General features: G+C 32.1%; 2 protein-coding genes across 2 annotated transcripts; one reads left to right on the forward strand and one right to left on the reverse strand.

Moving 5' to 3' along the window:
- Window positions 1-7,048: 7,048 nt before the first annotated feature.
- Window positions 7,049-8,044, reverse strand: BASL (breaking of asymmetry in the stomatal lineage). Its single transcript, XM_079037767.1, has 3 exons — window positions 7,614-8,044; window positions 7,360-7,514; window positions 7,049-7,272 (listed from the first exon to the last, which is right to left on the reverse strand). Exons 1-3 carry the CDS (start codon window positions 7,992-7,994, stop codon window positions 7,176-7,178), a joined length of 633 nt encoding a protein of 210 aa, XP_078893893.1. The 5' UTR covers window positions 7,995-8,044; the 3' UTR covers window positions 7,049-7,175.
- A 4,463-nt stretch (window positions 8,045-12,507) lies between these two features.
- Window positions 12,508-19,733, forward strand: LOC145103214 (UBQ, helicase-c and DEAD-like helicase domain-containing protein). The gene is made up of 24 exons (XM_079040775.1): window positions 12,508-12,738; window positions 12,956-13,651; window positions 14,110-14,206; window positions 14,305-14,402; window positions 14,468-14,626; window positions 14,757-14,825; window positions 14,907-15,029; window positions 15,108-15,257; window positions 15,365-15,496; window positions 15,580-15,659; window positions 16,513-16,607; window positions 16,706-16,773; window positions 16,889-16,990; window positions 17,096-17,166; window positions 17,277-17,384; window positions 17,453-17,528; window positions 17,618-17,754; window positions 17,820-18,264; window positions 18,333-18,488; window positions 18,566-18,846; window positions 18,936-19,059; window positions 19,161-19,256; window positions 19,349-19,411; window positions 19,519-19,733. The coding sequence occupies exons 1-24, from the start codon at window positions 12,580-12,582 to the stop codon at window positions 19,570-19,572; spliced, it is 3,639 nt and encodes a 1,212-aa protein (XP_078896901.1). The 5' UTR covers window positions 12,508-12,579; the 3' UTR covers window positions 19,573-19,733.
- The last annotated feature ends 1,676 nt before the right edge of the window (window positions 19,734-21,409 follow it).

A 21,409-nucleotide genomic window follows, 5' to 3' on the forward strand; every position in this document is an offset into this window, starting at 1 on the left:
AGAGACTTTATACCTCAAAAGGGCTCCAAAAGATGATGCCTTTCCAGATCTACGAGCTCCAGCCACCCCACTCCTTCCTTGACAACTTCCTCTTTCTTCTTCTAGGCTCTCCTTTGCCAAACCAAGCTTTCCAAGGCCAAATACCCATAACAATGGAGAAAGAACGGCTTCTTAGGGTTTTCTGAGGGTAAGAGGGCAGATATGGAGGCTGGGGTTGGAACCATAAGGTTCCTTATATAGTGGTTGGCCCTAAAATTAGGGTTTCTAGATATTGGACGTACGCCGGGCGTACATCTTGTACGTTGGGCGTACGCCCCCAACACCCGTGTTCATTTAATCACTCTACGTTGGGCGTAACCCAGCCTTACGCTGGGCGTACCCACACGTGTCCCTTACATGCATGGCCTTTCCTTGCCAACTTTTTCTAATAAGTGCCATAAATGACAATACCTTCAAAGTGCCATAGCTCCTTTATTCTAAGTCCGTTTCCGACGAACTTTATATCCACGAAAAGGTGGCGAGAAGCCCTACGCTTCTAGAAACACACCCCGACCCGAAATCTTCTAGAATAAAACACATTTTCCATAAAAGACCGAAACGCCCTTACTCTTTTGATCTCAGGGAAGCATAATTAACTACTCTTAGAACGGGGCGTTACAGAGTTGAGCCTCCAATTCGTCGAGTCCAGGGTAAAATATGAGGTTTGACTTGAATTAAATGCGCACCTAAGACCGGGTGTTACACTTCATCCTCTGTTTTGGACTTTAAACTACCAAGTTTGGTACAACAGGGACCACATGAACCATTTATGTAGATGCAAATTATAATTTTTTATAATGTAATGTTATTCCCCAGTAAACTGTCAATACTCTATGAGTCTTTATTTGTCATGTTTATTAATGATATGTATGCATGTTTTATATGATGTATTATGTGTAACAGGAAATTGTTTGTAAGTTGGATATACAAACTTCAAGGTCAATCAAGTTTCGTGTTTCTTCCCCAACAAGTAGTTAGTTTGATAGTATTATGTTTCGAGTAGTAGAACAACATTTAGACTTATTAAAGTTTTTTTTAATACATTTGTGTTGTAACTATATTGAAAATTTTTTATTTGAAAATGCTGAATTTATTTAATGATATTGTGCTTTTATTTATTATCTTAATCGGCTTATTATTATTTTATATTCCATTTAAAAATAATCAGACCTAACCTATAAATAATATAATTTTTTTGTTTAAAAAAAGTCAATAAAAGCATGAAAATAATATCTATTTAACAATTAAATAGTATCGTAAAACTAGTGTCACTAAAACCTAAAAGTGCTTTAGTGGCATAATCGAAAAGTGCCACTAAAACCCAATACAGCTGCAGTGTCACTAAAGGCCTTTAGTGGCACCACTTTTAGTGGCACTTTTTTTGTGTTGTTGATTTCCCAGGGGGCTTTTAGTGGCACTTTTTCGGTTTTTAGTGACACTTTTTCTATGCCACTAAATGTCATTTTATTTGTAGTGTTGGTGTGAAGATCACAAGGACTGCAAATGGACTTACTTTAAATCAAACTCATTATGTGGATAAAATCCTTGAGAAGTTCAAATCCGGTGATACTACTATAGCTAGGACACCAATTGATACAATTCATCATCTAAGTAAAAATAGAGGTGAAGGAGTTGCACAAGTCGAATATGCAAGAATTATTGGTAGTCTGATGTACCTTATGAGTTGTACGAGACCTCACTTAGCTTTTGCAATAAGTAGATATACCAGTAATCTGAGTGATGAACATTGGAAGAGTATTAAAAGAGTATTACAATACTTAAGATACACTCGCAATTATGGGTTGCACTATACAAGATATTTCGAGGTGATAGAAGGGTATAGTGATGCAAATTAGATATCCGACATTAAAGATTCCAAGTCAACCAACGGGTTTTTTTTCACACTTAGAGGTGGAGTTATATCATGGAAAACTTCAAAACAAACAGTTATAGCTAGATCCACCATGGAATCAGAATTTATAGCATGTAACACCCTTAAAAATACAACCCAAAAATTTTATTTTTAAGTTTATCAATCATAAAATAAACCATATTGTTTTTCCCAAAACCATGTAAACATAAAATAGTTTAGTTGTGCAACCCAAAGATACATATAAAATCATCATTAGAGTCATAATCCCAAAATCACTAACGCAGAAAATCATGGTGTGATGCGATGCGATCAAGCCGGCCCTTTCCCCTTCGAGCTGGAAGTACCTAAAACCAAAACTGAAAACCGTAAGCACGAAGCTTAGTGAGTTTCCCCCCATCATACCACATATAAATCATAAACATATTGTCAGACATATCTAGGTTCCTGGCCTACCCTGTTGAGCATACTTGGGTGCTCAACCTACCCATGTCAAATATACTGACGTGTCCGACCTACCCATGTTAGGCATACCTGGGTGCTCGACCTACCCATTGGTTTTATTCAAACAGATTATGGGGTCTATTTCACCCCCAACCACTACCACATAAATCGTGTATATCACACATAAGCATCAAACAATACATACCACCTTAATAATTATCATAAAGACAACTACTAAGTCATATCAATACTAGTGGGTTGGCATTGGTGCCTTCGACCCACGGTTTTTACGAAGGGAGACTCACCTCACTTTATATGCCGAAATCGTACTCCTCGGCTGGCTCGTAACTGCTCTCCCTAAAGCATAATGAATTCCCTAGTCAGACATTGGGTCCTAATAGAACTCCCTTATGGCCCAAACTTCTAATCATGTCCCAAGGCAAGGTTTCCTAATCCTTGGCCTATTGGGCCTTTTTCTCCTAAGGCCCAATTCCTAATTAAATTAAGGCCCAAGTCCATCCATTTAAGTTTTAAGGCCCATTAAGGCCTAATACCATATATTCTAGGTCTAGGCCCAGAAGCCTTACTCTGCAACGAGTCATGAGGCCCAACTATTTTCAGGCCCAACATCCTAAGGCCCAAATACCCATTTGACCACTCTACATGCGTGCACGCGATGTTCTTCGCACGTAGGCCTAGCATATACTGGTCTTGACCACTTCGAGGGGATTGACCCAATACACACAACGTACCAGGGGTACGCCCAGCGTACTGGCCAGTTTCCTTAGAACTCCTTTGTGACTTAATCCATTAAGTCCTAACATCCAAAACATAGATCCATGTCCTTTAAGACGTCCTAGACCATAAAGTTACAAACTTTATGTCTTTGCATGCATTGATGGGGGTTAAGACATGATTTAAGTCCTTAAACACACTTTGTGACCATCTAACACTTGCATGGTTGTGGCTTAACCATCGAGGCCCATTTTTATGGCTCTAAATGCTTCCAAGAGCTCAAAAGGACAGCTCTTAAGGGCTGGAACTACCAAAACACAAGAAAACTCAACTATGGAGTCAAAATGTCACATAAAACACCTAAAACTACAACTAAGCATGCAATGGTCAAGTTTGAAGCTTGATACCTCAAATGAGTTAGAAAAGATGCTAAACTCCTTGATCTACAAGCCCCTCTCATGTTCTTGCTCCTTCTTCTAACTTCCACTTCCATAAAACCACTAAAAATCACCCAAAAGTGCACCAAATTAGCTCACAAAGCATGCAAGAGGTTTAGGGTTCGATTTCTACTCTTTAGGGACAGTGGAGGCTGAGGGAATGAGGTTTGGGACGGATTTAATGTCTTTATATATGGTGAAAACCCGAAAATTTAGGGTTTGCAACTGGACAGGTTACTCCCAGCATACGCAAGGCTACCCCCTGCTCCGCGCCTCAATCGTGTAGGTCGCGCGTACACTATGTACGCCCAACATATGGCCTTTCTCCAAGTTACAATATATTAAACTTAATTAAATCTAAGGGAAATACATGGTGACTCGGATGTTATATAACACTTGATAAATGTGGAGAAGAAGTTGAATGGCTACGATAATTTCTGGAAGATATATCATGATGGCCTAAACCAGTTTCTGCAATCTCAATCCATTGCGAGAGTCAATTGGCAATTGGACGAGCGTAAATTGTTATGTATAATGGTAAGTCTCGACACAGCAGTCAAAGACACAACACCATTCGATAACTACTCTCAACTAGATTTCTCTCAATTGATTACATAAGGTCCAAGCATAACATTGCGGATCCGCTAACCAAAGCGTTAAATAGGGAGTTAGTTGCAAAGTCATCAAAAGGAATGGAATTAAAACCCATGAACAAATAAGTTATTGCGAAGGAAAACCCAACCTAGTTGACTAGAGATCCCAAAATCTAGGTTCAATGGGAAAACCTACTTGCATATAACATATGTGGATCACTGTAGGGGTCAAACCCAACCCATTCCTATAAATAACAGTGATGTAGGCTAAGCTTATAGTAGTTGATGATAAGTTGAAAATCATCAAGCTTTAGCTTTTAATGATTATGATATAGTCACCTATGTGAGAGAGAAGTGGAGTCGTTTCAAATGGAATTGAATGGGCAAGTTCCGAAGAGCTCTTACAGAACTAGGCAAGTGTCCACGAACATAACAGACATATCAATGAGAACCTAACTAGGTCAGGGAGAAGCATGTGAGACATGTAATGATTATTTACACAAATGGCATAATAGTTCAAGGACATCGAGTCTACTGGTCCAGTGGTAAAATAAATATGTATCTTAAGGGAAGGTTCAAAGGGGCAAACCTACCTATCATATGCATGATTCAACTGGTGGATTTTACCTATAGCAGCTTCGAATTGCGGATGTTGAATCAATTTTCATTCATGTGGGGGATTGTCGGAAAATTAATTTTATTAATTTCCAAAATTGGATTTTCTCCATTTTTAGCACAAATTTTAGACTATAAATATGATCAAAATGAACTATTGATTATATATTCTTTTTCTCCTCCATGATATCTTCGTTTTGATATATCACACGTCCAAAACGGATTATAAATGAATGAGAAATTACTTGTCAAAGAAGGGAAATTGGAAGAGGAAATAAAGGAGTTAAGTGGGTTTTAAACTCATCCCACATTAGTGGGATAATGAAAAGGAAATTAGTTTATAACTACAAAGACTAGCTACCATTATAAGACTTATTAGAACCAACGCTTGCTCTTGTGCGCGCATGCAGGGGGTGCAAATGCGAGCCAAATTTGGCTTCAGGCCACTGAACTTGTGTGCGAGCGCGTGTCCTGCGGGCACGAATGCACCACCGATCGACCAGAAAAGTTCAAACACCTTTTTTTTGCAAAAACGAATTAAGAGCAATTAATAATAGATTTCAGTTTTAATTTCTTATTTAATTGTGACAGTTACGATTTCGTTTTATTCACATCAGTTACATTGGCTAGTATAGATACCATGCCTATATGACTTACTATAGACACCGAATGAAACGAAATACTCTTCATCTCTTACGCTTTTGCTTCATCTTTTCTCTTTTGCTGCAACAAAGGTATAATTCGGGTCAAGTGAGGGTTCGGGCAATCTAGAAGAATTGTTGTCTATTGTTGTATCCTGGGAAACAAACACTCATATAGGGCGAATTTGTTTTAAGGAAATTGTGTTAAACACAGGCCTTGGTTAACAATTTTATAGTTTTGTTCTTTCGTATAATTTTTGGGTTATATATATATATATATATATATATATATATATATATATATATATATATATATATATATATATATATATATATATATATATATATATATATATATATAGTACACTCATGTTGTTTATTGATGCATGTAATGTGCATTTCATCTTGCTCAATGTTGTATTCAGCCTGTAAAGATGGTAGTAGAGGTCCACATTACATAGCATCAAATGCCCAATATTCTTATCTACATTTCATGATATATATATATATATATATATATATATATATATATATATATATATATATATATATATATATATATATATATATATATATATATATATATATATATATATATATATATATATGAATTAAGTGTTGTTTTTTGTGTATTTGATGATATTAAGCATATACCATTTTTGAAGGTGAAATGCACATTATTTTTTGTGTGCATTCCATGCATGATATAGCAATTACTACTTCACAATATTTCAGGAGTATTTCATGACTCGCAAGATGGTATTGGAGATTTACATTACATAACATCAAATGCATATTATTCCTATGTGTATTTTAATGGTATGAAATGTGACTTAAATATTGTTTTTTGTGTATTCGATGATAGTAATTATATAGTACTTGTGAATATGGAATTCAATTTATTTTAGTGTGCATTCCATGATAATTTGAACTACCCATATTTTAGATTGTTAATCGACTCCAGAAGTTCAAGAAGTTCCAAATCACACTACATTCCACTTTACTAGTGTTGTTTCACTTCACTTTCACACTTCATAGTTCATACTTCATATACAAAGTGTTCAACTACCCTAATATATAGGGTTGTTATAATTGTACTTAAATTTCAAATTCTTATGTTACTTTTAACAATAATAATGACCTCATTTTATACCCATAAACCCATATTATACCACGAATCCGTTAATCTTGAACTGTATTAAATCCGTCAAACGAATCCTAATATGACACATCTTTTAACTGATTAAAGTCGGATTCCGTCATGTGGTTTTAAATTTGTTGTTGTTGATGAATATATAAAGTTATGAAATACGATAAAATGGGACTCACTATGTTCATAACAAATATGTTATGGAACTTATGTGATTAGACATTTTATTTATAAATCGAAAATGTAACGAAAATGAAATAACAAAAAAGTATCAAGCAATTTTTGAGCAATTCGATAACTAAGAAACAACTTAACCACTTCATAACTTGAACCACAACATAAGTCATAATTAGTAAAACAAATTGAGCATGAAAACAAACAGGGTTGTTAACAACATCAACAAAGACTATGATAAAATAATTAAATGTATATATAAAGTTATAAACTAAACCATAAACATGATTGTTTCCAAAATTTCCATTACATTAGAAGACAATGAGCAAATAGGCTTCAACAACATCTGAATACCATTGATTGCTTGTTAAATCTTTCAAGATTCCATGGCCATGGCTCTGCTTTGATCAATTGTTCTGAAATATTGACCAGTTTGAAAAGTCAACATGCTGTATATGGATGAGTAAAATGAAGAGGCTAGAATTTACAGCATTGAATACAAACACTCCTTGTCTTGTTGTGTCCTTCTGGTCTTGGCATCAACACAGGGCTACCAGTCCATTCGCTTTGAATTCTGCAAAACATTAATCAAACTGCTGATTTTGATCATTTTGTGCTTCAATTTCAAAAATGGTGATATGGGTTTGTTGTAATTACTTACGTTGGAAAAGCGAAAGAGCTTGTACTTGATGAGTCACTCGATTCCCCCAATGTGTCTTTGTGTTCTTGGGATTCATGCTTCGACCAGTCATTCATCTCCTTGGTTGTGGATGGAATCGACTTTGAATCAACTTCGATTCTCCTTGTTTCATGTTTCTGCAAATTCAGTGTTAAAGAATTCAATATTCGAATTTGAAATCATAGTCGTTGAATCGATGAAGGAGGGAACATTTAATTGATTAAAAAAAATAAAACCTTCCGACGATCGACGGGATTGGCGTTCTGATTCCTCGAAATTGAGTTCTCTAAGCCTCTCTCCTCAATCACATCGACTCCGGCGTCGTCATCTCTGAAGTAAAACACGATGTATTCATCTTCTTCAGATTCACACGATTGCCAGCTTGTCGACGACTCTTCTCCTCCTCCTACTACTACTACTCCGCCCTTCTCCGCCGTCGTTCCGAGTTCCAGTACTCCTTTGTCTCTTTGGCGATTCTGATGATGATCTATTGACGATGGTTTTGGATTCTGGTAATCAGATTCGTTTTCTTCTTCCTCGATCGGAACTTTACAAGCTTTGAAACACGAAATCAAATCTTTCATCCGACATCTCATCAACGTATAAGGCGTACTCATGTCTGATTTTTCAGTTTCTAGAAAGAGAAGAGGGAATTTTAGGGTTTGAATTTATCCTTTGATATTTGAAATGTTGAAAAGGATCAGTTATGTATGAATTGTTGAGCAAATCATGGGAGATATACATGGAAACCGCTTCATAATGCTTCTTCCCTTTTCTAAAATCCTCTCTTCCCTCCCAAATAAATAAATAAAAAAGTAAGATTTTAATTTAATATCTTATTTAACAAAAATCAGTATTTAATGTTCAAAGAGGGAATTTTTTTTTTGAACTTACAATAATTATGATTTGTTATTGTTAATCATCTTCAATTTAAAGTATATTACAAATATAATCTAAAAACAAGTTATTATTTTTGGTTTTGGCTCTTCCAAATCATTCCCTCACGAAATCCGAAAATCTTCTGATCCTTTGATAAAAATGCTTATTCTTTTCGTAAAAGTATCGATAAATATTTGATGCATGTAGCGTTGTGAAGTTGTCAAAAAGGAAAACCGAATTTACAAATCTTCTAACAATGATAAAATTCGTTCTTAGTCGGATATAAATAGAATCATAATCAAGTTAATATTCTTATTCTAGATTAACAATTCCTTATCTAACTAATAAAAAAGCTCACTTCATAAACTTAAAAACGTATTAGTTTTACATTGTAAACTCATTGTTATGATTCTTGTGTGAACTACGTTCTATTAAAAAAATGTACGGACAAACCATCAATCGACTTTATACAAACTGACAAATTCTTTTGATATAAACTCAATGACAAAAATAACTTTCCTTATCTGCGCACATATTTAAGTAATACAACATAATTAAATATCATGTAAGATTACTTGCTTTGTAAGTTTACAAGTATTATGTCAGATTTCAACATTTCTTCCTAAAAGTTGAAGAACCTAAATCTATGAAACGAATGGCTAGAAAATTATCATATTCTCCCAAACTTAAAGTATCCATAATGCACGTTTTATAAAAGTTTAATGGATGAAATAGATGGTTGATAATGCACGTTTGATGAAAGTTTAATAGATGTAAGAGGTGGTTGATGTTGCATTTGAACATGAGTTGAATGCGTTATAGGTCTCAAATCTCAATCCAACCTAACTTGTTTAATTAGATAAGTTGATATTTCCATCTTAACTTAAAATGTTAAACAAATGGGATGAAATTGAGTTGACATGTCTATTTTTATTCCTAACCTAACATGTTAAATAAATGGGTTGAATTCATATTGACCTACATAAAATTTTATAATGTAAATTACAATAAAAAAAATTTAACTACTTAAATAAGGTAAACGGAGAACTACAATAAAGTACTTATATATTTGTCTTACAATCAATTTAGTTATTATATTTTTTTTATTCAATTAAGTATCAAAAACTGATAATCGTATTCAATTTAACCTTTTTACTTGGTCAACAGTTCATCCAACTTTCAAAAATTACATTTTTAGCCCAGATTTAAATTTTTATTACAAAATTGGTTCAAAATTTACACTTTTGGCCCATATTTTAAATTTTATTACAAATTTGATCAAAAATTTATCCTTTTTGCCCACATTTTAGAATTTTGTTATGAATTTATCCTAACTTTAGGCTTTTTACAATTTTTTTAGTAAATTTTTATTTTGAATATGTTTTTCTTTATAAAATCATATTTATTCAAAAAAAAAAAAAACTTATTTTCACATAAAAAATCTTATATTTTCTATATAATTTTTTTTTAAAATTTGTTTGTATACGAAACACCTATTTATAAAAATAGGTATTTATTAAGTACATAAATATATAAAAATACGTTTTCATAATATATATATATATATATATATATATATATATATATATATATATATATATATATATATATGTATATATATTACAAAAAAATGTATACAAATACATATTTTATTATAAATACAATTGTATGCAAACATACACACACACACACACACACACACACACATATATATATATATATATATATATATATATATATATATACACACACACACATACAAACACCTATTTCATAGTAAACGTATACATCTGTTTTGTAAAAACATATTTATATGCACCCAAATAAGTGTTCGTATACATTGCTTTTGTATATATATATATATATATATATATATATATATATATATATATATATATATATATATATATACACGCCTATTTTATGATAAATGGATTTATATTCAAACACTTTTATATATAAAATGTATACAAACACGTATCAAATAAAAAATTATTCAAATATGTTTTTATAAAAGAATTGTATACAAACACAATTTTACAAAAAAATATAGAAACACACCTATTTGTGTGCGTGTATATATATATATATATATATATATATATATATATATATATATATATATATATATATATATGTTTACTATGAAAATAGGTGTTTTTTATATTTTCTTTATAAAAACGGATTTGTAGATATTTATGTACTTAAAAAGTACCTATTTTTATAAATAGATAGTTCATATACAAAAAAGTTTTTAAAAATAAGTTTTTATATATAAATTTTAAGATTTTTTATGTTAGTTTTTTTTTAATAAATATAATTTTATAAAGAAAAAACAAATCCGGAACAAAATTTTGAGAAAAAAAGTTGTAAAAAGACTAAAGTTAAGAAAAATAATAACAAAATTCTAAATTTTGGGGAAAACGGTAAATTTTTGACCAAATTTGTAATATAATTTAAAATCTAGTCCAAAAGCGTAAATTTTGGACCAAATTTGTAATAATATTTTAAAATATGGGCTAAAAATGTAATTTTTGAAAGTAGGATTATCTGTTGCCTGGGTAGAAGGGTTAAATTGAATTTGATTACCGGTTTTTGGGACTTAATTGTATAAAAAAAAAATAATGACTAAATCGATTATTAGACCAATATATAAGGACTTAAATTTTTCCTAAGTTAAAATATAAATAGTTTTTCAATTTTTGAAGAAAAGTACCATCATAAATACATTAATTTGCTCGAATCACATTATAAAATTTTGATTTCTATGTACAACGACTTCCATTTGAGTACGACTTTAGTCTCGTTCTTCCATTTTTTAAGTCATGATAGCTCCACATAGCTCCTCACGTCGGGATTCTATTTTTGCTATGAAAATAAATTAATTTTATATATCTTGTTAATTATAGAAAATGTATATACATATGATAAGAAAAATAAAATAAATAAGAATCTAGAACGGGGAAAATTGAATCCATATCATTTGACAAAATTAACTAGTTGAGGACAATAATGAAAACATCTATGTATTTAAGGATGTTCTTTTCGATATATTTAGGCGCGATGAAGTTTCTGCCAAGAAAGAGGCACCTATGAACTTTTTGAATGACACATTGAAAGGAAGATCAACACGTAGACCAACTGATGTTTTAGTATTTGGATGGACTGGAGGGAAGCATGAATGCGTGGATCTAACAAAGGTTTCTCCTCTTATGGGCTGGGGAAGTAGGGTTTTCACTGTGGGATAAGCTGCTTTAAAAGTTCGATCATGTAAAGTGGCAAAGCATGAGAAAAGTGTGCATGAAAAATCAACACATGTTTACACCTTTTGCATTTGATACTTTCGATTTCCTTGCATCAGAAACTATAAAACTACTCAATAGAGTCGAACGAGTCATGCATACTAATGTTATCACCCCAAGATCTATAGACGTTGTTTTTAAAAAATTAATTTTGTCATAAAAAAGGGGTTGCGACACAGTTTTTTGCTTGTTTAACCGCTACGTTTATGTAAAACTTTCTTCTTTAATTAATTTATAACGAGAAGATATAATATACATTAAATAGGTCATAATTTAAATATTTATATTTATTTAAAATATATATAATAGTTGGTAAAAAAGTAAAAAATCGCCCCTTTATAAACCTATATTTATTAAAATAACAAATTCAATTCAATTAAATACCCAAAAAAAAAAAAACAAAAGAATCTCAGTATGAACCAAAGTTGTCAAAATCGGATCCTACTTAGGATCGTTTTTTGGTTTGCAAGATCGGGATCGAGATCCTAAGATCCCACAAAATAGAATATAATTTTAATTTATAATATTTAATCATGAAAAATATTTCAAACATTTAATTTTTCGTTCAAAAGTTATAAAAACTTCAAAATATTGGTCACAAATCACAATAAAAAATGATAAATGATAGATTGATAAAAGGTAAAAGACATAAAATTGTAATAAAAAAAAAATATCAAAGGAAGGTAGGATCGGATCGGATCTCGATCCTACGATCCTACATACGATTTTACGATCCTACCTGCGATCCTACCCAAAATACGATCATTTTACGATCCGGATCGTTTTTCATACCTAGGATCGTAGGATCGTACGATAATGATCGCGATTTTGACAACCATGGTATGAACACACACTTTTATTATTTTCACAAATTAAAAAGAAAAGAAAAACAAATTGTTAGATTTATATATTGGCGCGTTTAACCAAACGGACATCACATGTAGAAGGGTTTTGTTCATCGTTTATCCGCGAACCAGTGACACCAGAAGAAAACCCTAAAAACCAGTTGGAAAACTGTTGAATGGAAGAACCAGAGACGCAAATTGAAGTCCGATCCCTAACCGGTGAAACGATAACTGTCTCAATTTCCTCTAGTAGGACAATTCAAGAACTCAAGCTTCTCCTTAAACAAATCTTTCCTCCCGCAACCACCTCCTCGAACTTCCACCTTTTTCTCAAGGTATTCGCTTTCAAATGTAGATAAATATGCGTAGAAATGAGTGTGTGAATTTGAAGATTGTGGCAATTAGTGCGGTATTGATATTTAATTATTTATGTATGTGTATATAACTATATATCACTGATCATAGAAACTTAAAGACTATAATTGCTTCCAATTTCTTTCAGTTTCTGCGTTACTGTAATCTGATTGTCTGCATTGCAATACGTTGATTCAGGGCACGAAACTAAGTTTGCAGAGTCAGATAAGTAGTACCTTGATTTCCCATGGCGAATTTATTGTTCTTCTTCCGTTTACAAAGAAGGACAAACAGAAAATCGTGGAGCCATGTGAGAATGAAACAAATCCTCAAAATTTCCATCAGTGTTCCACCTCAAAGTTTGCTGAATCAGCTTGGTCCGATATGATGCAAGATCTGTCCTCTCTCTGGGATACAGAAACTGATGGGAATGAGAGTCATACTCAATTTGAATCTGGGAATACAAAATCCAACACTCGAAATGAAGCAGAGAAGAGCTTGATTGATGAAGCAATAAACAAGCTTTTGAACACATTGCAGTCATGTGATAGTGATGAACTGGATGAAAAGAGCTGTGAGGGGTTTATGCAAGTTTTGGAGTCAGTTAACTGTTTATCCGATCCAAAAACCAGAAATTGTATGTTAATGAACGAAAATACACGAATCAGTGAATTCCATGGTGCTTCTGGCAGTGGTTATTCATGTATTTGTCCATCATGGCTGAAGGTTCTTTTGAAGGCCTTTTATTTCTTGAACATTTACTCTAGTTTTCTTCAAGTGCAGCAGAGAAAAGTTACCCTATTCAGTTTGGAGCATGGATTTGACCAGCTAAGTAAGTTGGGATTTGGATTTGAATCTTCTTATCTTGAGAATCTTGCTGTGCTTTGTCCTCAGGTAATTGTCTATGTTACAGATCTGTATGACTAATGTGCTGTTTTTTCCCCTCATTAAGTTCTGTATTGGTAGTGATGTTTGTCTGGGTAAAGTGTTGTATACATAGGTCTGCTACTTTTGTATATGGTTCACTAAATGACCATTTTATCCTTACATTCCATAAAGCAAATTTCACAATATTCATCAATCTTAATGCCTTAGGAGTTGGAAGAAAAAAAAAAAAGAAGTGAAAATAGGTAAAGGGCTAGTGTCTTAATACATTAAGCCGTTTTTTTTGGCTTAAACTATTTAGTCAATCTTTCTTGATAAAGTCAAAAAGAAACAGTCATGTATAGCTGTCCAGATTAAGTGCTTAACTCATTAAGGCAAAAAGAAACAGCCTCTAAGATTTATTAGCTTAAGTACTTATTAGAACTGTATCATTGTTCACTCAAAACATGTCTCTTTTTCTTTTGCAGGTTATACAGTTTATTGACAATGATGCTGAAGGTAAAAGGTCAAACAATGCCATTGTTGTCATCAAGTCAAAATCAGATCTTAAATACCAAATTAAAGGTATACCTAATCATTTTATGATGGTTTTATTTGATCTCAAGTCCACAGTGTTTGCATTTTAATTCACAACTAACTTAACTGCTTTTGTTTCTACTTAGGTAAAAGAAAGATGTCTACTCCTACTGTAGTTAATGCTTTGAAAAAAAGAGAAAGTTCCTTCAGAGCAGATTTATGGGCAATTGTTAAATCATTTATGGTATGTGTAAATGTTAAAACTTCATAACATTTTAGTTATATGATATGCAAAATGTTTTCCTTCAGGAAAAAAAAGGGAAGGAGAAAATCAAGTCATTATCTTTAAATGATCTTTTGCTACATGCAACTGAAGGAAATCATAAAGCAACTAAAAATGATGTTAAAAGAACAAAAAGAAGCATGTCTGAACCCTCAGATTCCTTTTCACCTGAAGTACAATGTAATGTAGGTGTCATCTTTGAGTTCCATTTTTCAGTTTTTCTTGAAATTCTCTTTACATGTCTTGTTTCTAAACAAGTTCATTAACAAAATGTATAATTTTGTTTTCATGTCCCATTAATTCTTTTCTTTACAGGAAACAAATCCTTTGCTGCCTACAGAAATGGTTGAGCATCTAAAGACAGGCCTTGGTTCTCAAGGACAGGTGTCATCTTTATTCTTTATCTTTACAAATTTACAAATCTACCCTTGTTATGTACCCAAATTATTTAATCCTCTATTTCAGATAGCTCATATTGAAGAGATTAATGCCCGAATAGCCAATTTTGTAAAGATTCCAGATTATCTATCTGAAGGAACAAAATCTGCACTTAAATGTTCAGGTGTCTCAAAGCTTTATAGCCACCAGGTATTATAATTATCCAAAAATCCATTATTATTATTTTATATTTTTGATTTTTCTCATTTGTTCTTATGGTATATGTAGGCAGAGTCAATTGAGGCATCAATTTCTGGAAAGAATGTTGTTATTTCAACAATGACATCAAGTGGAAAGTCTCTTTGTTATAATCTACCAGTTCTTGAAGTATTATCTCAAGATCCTTCAGCTTGTGCTTTATATCTCTTTCCAACAAAGGTCTGTTCTTTTAATTTATTTAGTTAAAATTTTATAACCCTTATTCACTTTTGTGACTTATTTTCATTTCCTTTTAATGAAAACATCAATTCAAATTCATCATGTAGGCATTGGCACAAGATCAACTAAGAGCATTGTTATCTTTCACAGAAGGTTTTTATGTAGGCTTAAACATTGGTATATATGATGGAGATACTTCTCATGAAGATAGATTATGGCTTCGTGATAATTCTAGACTGGTATTTTCGTAATTTATTGTCATTTTGAGGGTGTCAACTATCAAATTTGCTTATTTTGACTAAATTTGTCAAACTATTTGTAGTTGATTACAAATCCAGATATGCTCCACATGTCAATCTTGCCCTTTCATAACCAATTCCAACGATTCCTATCAAACCTCAGGTTATACATTATGATAAATAATCATATATTTTAGACAAAATTACATAAATGATAAATGGTCCCTGTGGTTTACCAAAGGTCACAAACTTAGTACTTGTTAATCTTTTTTGATACAAATGGCCCTTGTGGTTTCTAAAACTTGCACCAATAGTCTCTGAACTACATAAAATTACTTTTTTGCCCTTTCTTAATTTCTTTTAGCGGGACCAACCGCACAAGTTTTAGAAACCACAGGGACTATGTTCGTAAAAAAAATTAGTAGAGACTAAGTTTGTGACCTTTGGTAAACCACAGGGACCATTTATGTAACTTTGTCTATATTTTAGATTTTAAAAAAATATGTTTTTTTGTAATAGGTATGTGTTGGTCCAGATAAAAGAAATTAAGAAAGGGTAAAAAAGTCATTTTATGTAGTTAAGAGACTATTGGTGCAAGTTTTAGAAACCACAGGGATTATTCATGCAATTTTAGAAACCACAAGGACCATTTGTATGAAACCTTTTTTAGCAGGGACTAAGTTTGTGACCTTTGGTAAACCACAGGGACCATTTATGTAACTTTGTCTATATTTTAGATTCTAAAAAAATATGTTTTTATGTAACAGGTATGTGTTGGTCCAGATAAAAGAAATTAAGAAAGGGTAAAAAAGTCATTTTATGTAGTTAAGAGACTATTGGTGCAAGTTTTAGAAACCACAGGGATCATTCATGCAATTTTAGAAACCACAAGGACCATTTGTATGAAACCTTTTTTAGCAGGGACTAAGTTTGTCACCTTTGGTAAACTACAGGGACCATTTATGTAACTTTGTCTATATTTTAGATTCTAAAAAAATATGTTTTTATGTAAAAAGGTATGTGGTGATTGATGAAGCTCATTCATATAAGGGAGCATTTGGATGCCATGCTGCTCTTATTATAAGGAGACTTCTTCGACTCTGTGCTCATGGTTTTAACTATCAAAATCCTCACTTTATATTTTGTGTTTCTACTATTGTTTTTGTAAATTCACATATTTACCCTCGAATACTGCTTTCATATTTGTAGTTTACGGGAGTGATCCGTCTTTTATATTTTGCACTGCAACCTCTGCCAATCCACGTGAACATACAATGGTAAAAAAATGATACCTTTTTCTTTTTTTCTTTTTTTTTTTTTAATTTTTAATAATCAGATGACACGTTGCATTATATTTAATTATTTATCCATTTTTTTTTTTAAACTTTTTAGGAACTTTCAAGCTTACCAACAATGGAGTTAATTCACAAAGATGGAAGCCCTTCTGGCCCTAAACTTTTTGTCCTCTGGAACCCTCCTTTACGCATGAAAACTGTAAACATTTCTTGATTCTTTTTTTCTATATCTAACAAATTACAAGATATTGGTTTTTTTTTTTTTTTTTTTTTTTTAATGTTATTATTTTTTTGAAATTTACAGGTTAACAAGAGAAGTAGAAGTAGCATAGACACTGACAAATTTGATACAACAGTTTTCCTTGGACGCTCAAGGTATATATTATATATGCAATGCTGACGTGGCAGTGGCATATAATCAATACATAAGATATTTTACTTTTGATTTTTGAATGATGATTATACATAATTTTTGCTTTTTGTAGTCCTATATTGGAAGTTTCATATCTGTTTGCAGAAATTATTCAACATGGACTTCGTTGCATTGCGTTTTGCAAAACACGCAAACTATCTGAACTCGTATTGAGCTATACGTATGTTTCCTTTCCCCTTTACATACTCAATATGTGAAATTACAAAATTAACCTTTGCCTGTTATCAGGCGCGAAACTCTTCAGAAAACAGCGCCCAATCTCGTAAATTCCGTGTTTGCTTATCGAGCTGGCTACACTGCTCATGTTAGTATATAATTATATAAACATTCGATTTTTTTTTTTTTAAACTTTATGTATTTATTGATCTTCCATTTACGTAAATGATAAAATAGGATAGGAGAAGACTTGAAAGCGACCTTTTTAGTGGGAAAATTCGTGGTGTTGCTGCTACAAATGCTCTTGAATTAGGGATTGATGTCGGACACATTGACGTCACCCTTCATCTAGGGTTTCCTGGAACTATAGCTAGGTATGTTAATTTTATACTCTTTTGAATTTTTTTATTTATTATAATAAAAAATTTTCAATTTTTAGCTTATGGCAACAAGCTGGGAGGTCTGGAAGAAGGGAACAACCATCACTTGCTATATATGTTGCATTTGAAGGACCTCTCGATCAATACTTTATGAAATTCCCTCACAAACTCTTCAAAGGACCAATAGAATGTTGCCACGTGGATGCTAAAAACCCTCAGGTTCTTCAACAACATTTAGTCTGTGCATCACTTGAACACCCGATAAGTCTTGTTCATGATGAGAAGTACTTTGGTCCTGACCTAAAATTTACATTATTAGCCCTTAAAAGTAAGGGTTATGTCACTTTCAATCCCTCTGCTGAAATTTGGAACTACATTGGGCCTGAGAAAATACCTTCTCGTGGTGTTAGCATACGTGCAATAGAATCAGAGAAATACAAAGTAATTGACATGAAAAATTATCAAGTTCTTGAAGAAATTGAAGAGAGTAAAGCTTTCTTTCAGGTAATTATTATTCTAAACATGGGAAACAGATTATGTTTTATATATAAAATGTTTAATTCATCATTCAGGTCTATGAAGGTGCTGTTTATATGCAGCAAGGGAAAACCTATCTAGTCAAGAATCTTAATTTATCTACAAAAATCGCTTCATGTCAAGAAGCCGATTTAAAATACTACACCAAGATTCGTGATTACACTGACATTGAAGTTGTAGGAGGCCACATTGTAAGTTTTTTCAACCTAAATCATCTCTTAGTTTCTTCCGTTTTATATTTTTAACTTAAATTTTACTTTTATTCCAGGCATACCCTACAAAAATCCCTAACATTCATAACTCAAAAACATCTTCCCAATCAAATCCATGTAAAGTGACTACTAATTGGTTTGGATTTAGAAGGATTTGGAAAGGAAGCAATAGAGTTTTTGACACAGTTGATCTATCACTTCCTAGTTATACATATGAATCAATGGCTGTTTGGATACGGGTCCCACAATCAATAAAAACAGCTGTGGAAATGGAGAATTATTCCTTTCGTGGAGGCTTGCATGCTGCAGGGCATGCACTTGTACATATCGTCCCTCTGTAAGTCTAAATACAAGGTAACTTCCAAATGATTCCGGCTGAACTGGAATTTGAGATTCCATTCCGTGGTTGTTTGAAATTGAATGTAGGTATATAATTTGCAACTCATCGGATTTGGCTTCAGAGTGTGTGAATCCTCATGATACTCGTTACATTCCTGAAAGAATTTTATTATATGATTCACGCCCTGGAGGAACAGGCATTTCATCACAGGTCACAATAAACTTGCCACGTCATCTGTCCATGTTTACAAAAAAATATAAAATTTGATAGTAATAATAATAATAATAATAATAATAAAATATTGCGTGTAGGTTCAACCTATTTTTACTAAGCTTTTAAGTGCTGCATTGGAACTTATCACATCATGTTGTTGCTCTGGTGATGCTGGTTGTCCTAATTGTGTTCAAGTTAGTTTCCTTTCCACTTGCTTTTTGTTTGTAGTATTTTTTTTTCTTTTTGTTTTTAATATCTTGTACTTTTATTGTTTGGAATATTTCAGAATCTTTCATGTCATGAGTACAATGAAGTTTTGCATAAAGATGCAGCGATGATGATTATTAAGGTTATTGCCAAACACCAAATTTAACTAAATGTAAAGTGTGTGAAAATTACTTCATGCATATAATCCAGTGTTAATGTTGAGTTTACTAAGTTGTGATGTTATTGCAGGGTGTTTTAGAATTGGAGAAATCAAACTTTGCAGATACTTCCACTCTTTCATGACTTGTTGAGATAGATTTGTAAATATTTAGGACATTGGACTTTTGGTTAATTATTTAATCGTCTTATTGTTTTTAAAAATTAAACAAATCAGTTTTGGAGTTTTGTATATGATTATTATTGGTGTTCATTTTTGTTGTTTACTTGAAAAAAATATTTGATTATTGAAGGTTCAAGTATCTTTCAAGATTGGGAACTTAATTGTAGTTTTTGAAAACGTTGATTAAATGGTTTTGATGTTATATTCAAAGTATTTTGATATGGAAAAGTTACATTGGCTATAGCAATTTCACTCATGTTCATGATTAAGTTCAAGCATATGCAACGAGAGTCAGAGATGCATATTTTTTTTTTCTTCCGTAGAATGTAACATTATTTGACATGTTTATGCTTATGATTTTTGAAAGATGAGCAACTAATTTTGCCAATTTCATAATTAATAATGTTTTTTTCGATGTATTTTGTTGAAATATCGGTAAATTGAAGTTTTTATGTAAAAGGATGAAAATTAATACGTTTAGACTTTAGACCAAAATGTAAAAATACGAAATGTGCTATAAAAGGTATAGACTATACAACTCCCGACATGTTTTTATTGAAACTGATGGATATTGTTCACATATTTTATTTATTGCACCAGAGGCTCATAAAGTGATTTTTTTGTTGTAAGGGTTTGATGTTGATAAAAATGGATGAGTTTGTCGTTAGTGTTAGTTAGAGATGCACATTGATATTGGCGGTCTCCGGTCGATCTTAGAACTGTTGGCCTTTTTTTGGATTGGTACTAGACGTTTCGGGCTTTTCTTTTACGGACCGATAATCTTTTCCGGTCCGGCCTTGCGGTCTTTGAGTGTTTAATGCTAAAATGATAAATTAAGATTTATTCAAAATGGTACTTTCAAATTTAATAAAAGAAAAAATGGGAAAAAGTTGGGTAATGTGTGGTTAAATGTAATTAACCCAAAAATTGATATGTTTATAAACACTGACTTCTGGTCTTTTTTGAAACCGTTTTTGGGTCGGTCTTTTTTGGGCCGACATCGAAACGAATCGTTTTCAGACTGTCTGGGATAGTAATCGCGTAATAATAACAATATTTTGAGTGTGTCAAGATTTAGACCGTGGACCTCCTGTGTGAAATTTAACTCCTCAAACATATAGCTCCCATCATAGGGCTAAATCTTGTTCTTATTGTTAAATATATATGGCTAAATGCAATAAATAATAATATATTTTCATATATTTGTGTTATAGTATCACACTTTCCATTTATTTTTATATGGTAATTTACTTTCATTTTATTTCTTATAAGTTACTGTACTTTCAAAAATGCATTTTTTCTTCTATTTCTTATTATATTAGTAAAATTGTTTTGTGTTTGAAATCGCTATAAGTTAGAGTCAACATGGTGCATTTTTAGGCCAAAACTGCATGCATCGGTTTTTTTGTAACTTAGCACTGTGACGTGCAAGTCTTCATTTAGTGCATTGTGATTTCAAGTGTTCGTTTGGATGTATCATTTCAATCTGATTAAGTGAATCCAAATTGATTTTGGTTTTTAAAATACATATCTGAATATTCAAAACTAAATCAAACAATTAATACGAACAAAGAGCACATAAAAATACTTATATAGTGATTTGTATTGGTCAACAACTTTACAATTTGAGAGATAACCAATAACAAACTATGGTTACAAGAACAAACTCTCAAAGATAATCTTCACTTAAAGAATTATTGATTACAATTACAAAAGACTTAATGAGAACAAAACGGTAGCATTACATAAATACTAGGTATGGGCTAGATATGCAATCCCTAAGATCAAGAGTCTTATGGT

The sequence above is a fragment of the Lactuca serriola genome, chromosome 4, assembly GCF_051521515.1.
Source record: "Lactuca serriola cultivar US96UC23 chromosome 4, Lser_US96UC23_V15, whole genome shotgun sequence".
Lineage (NCBI taxonomy): Eukaryota > Viridiplantae > Streptophyta > Magnoliopsida > Asterales > Asteraceae > Lactuca > Lactuca serriola.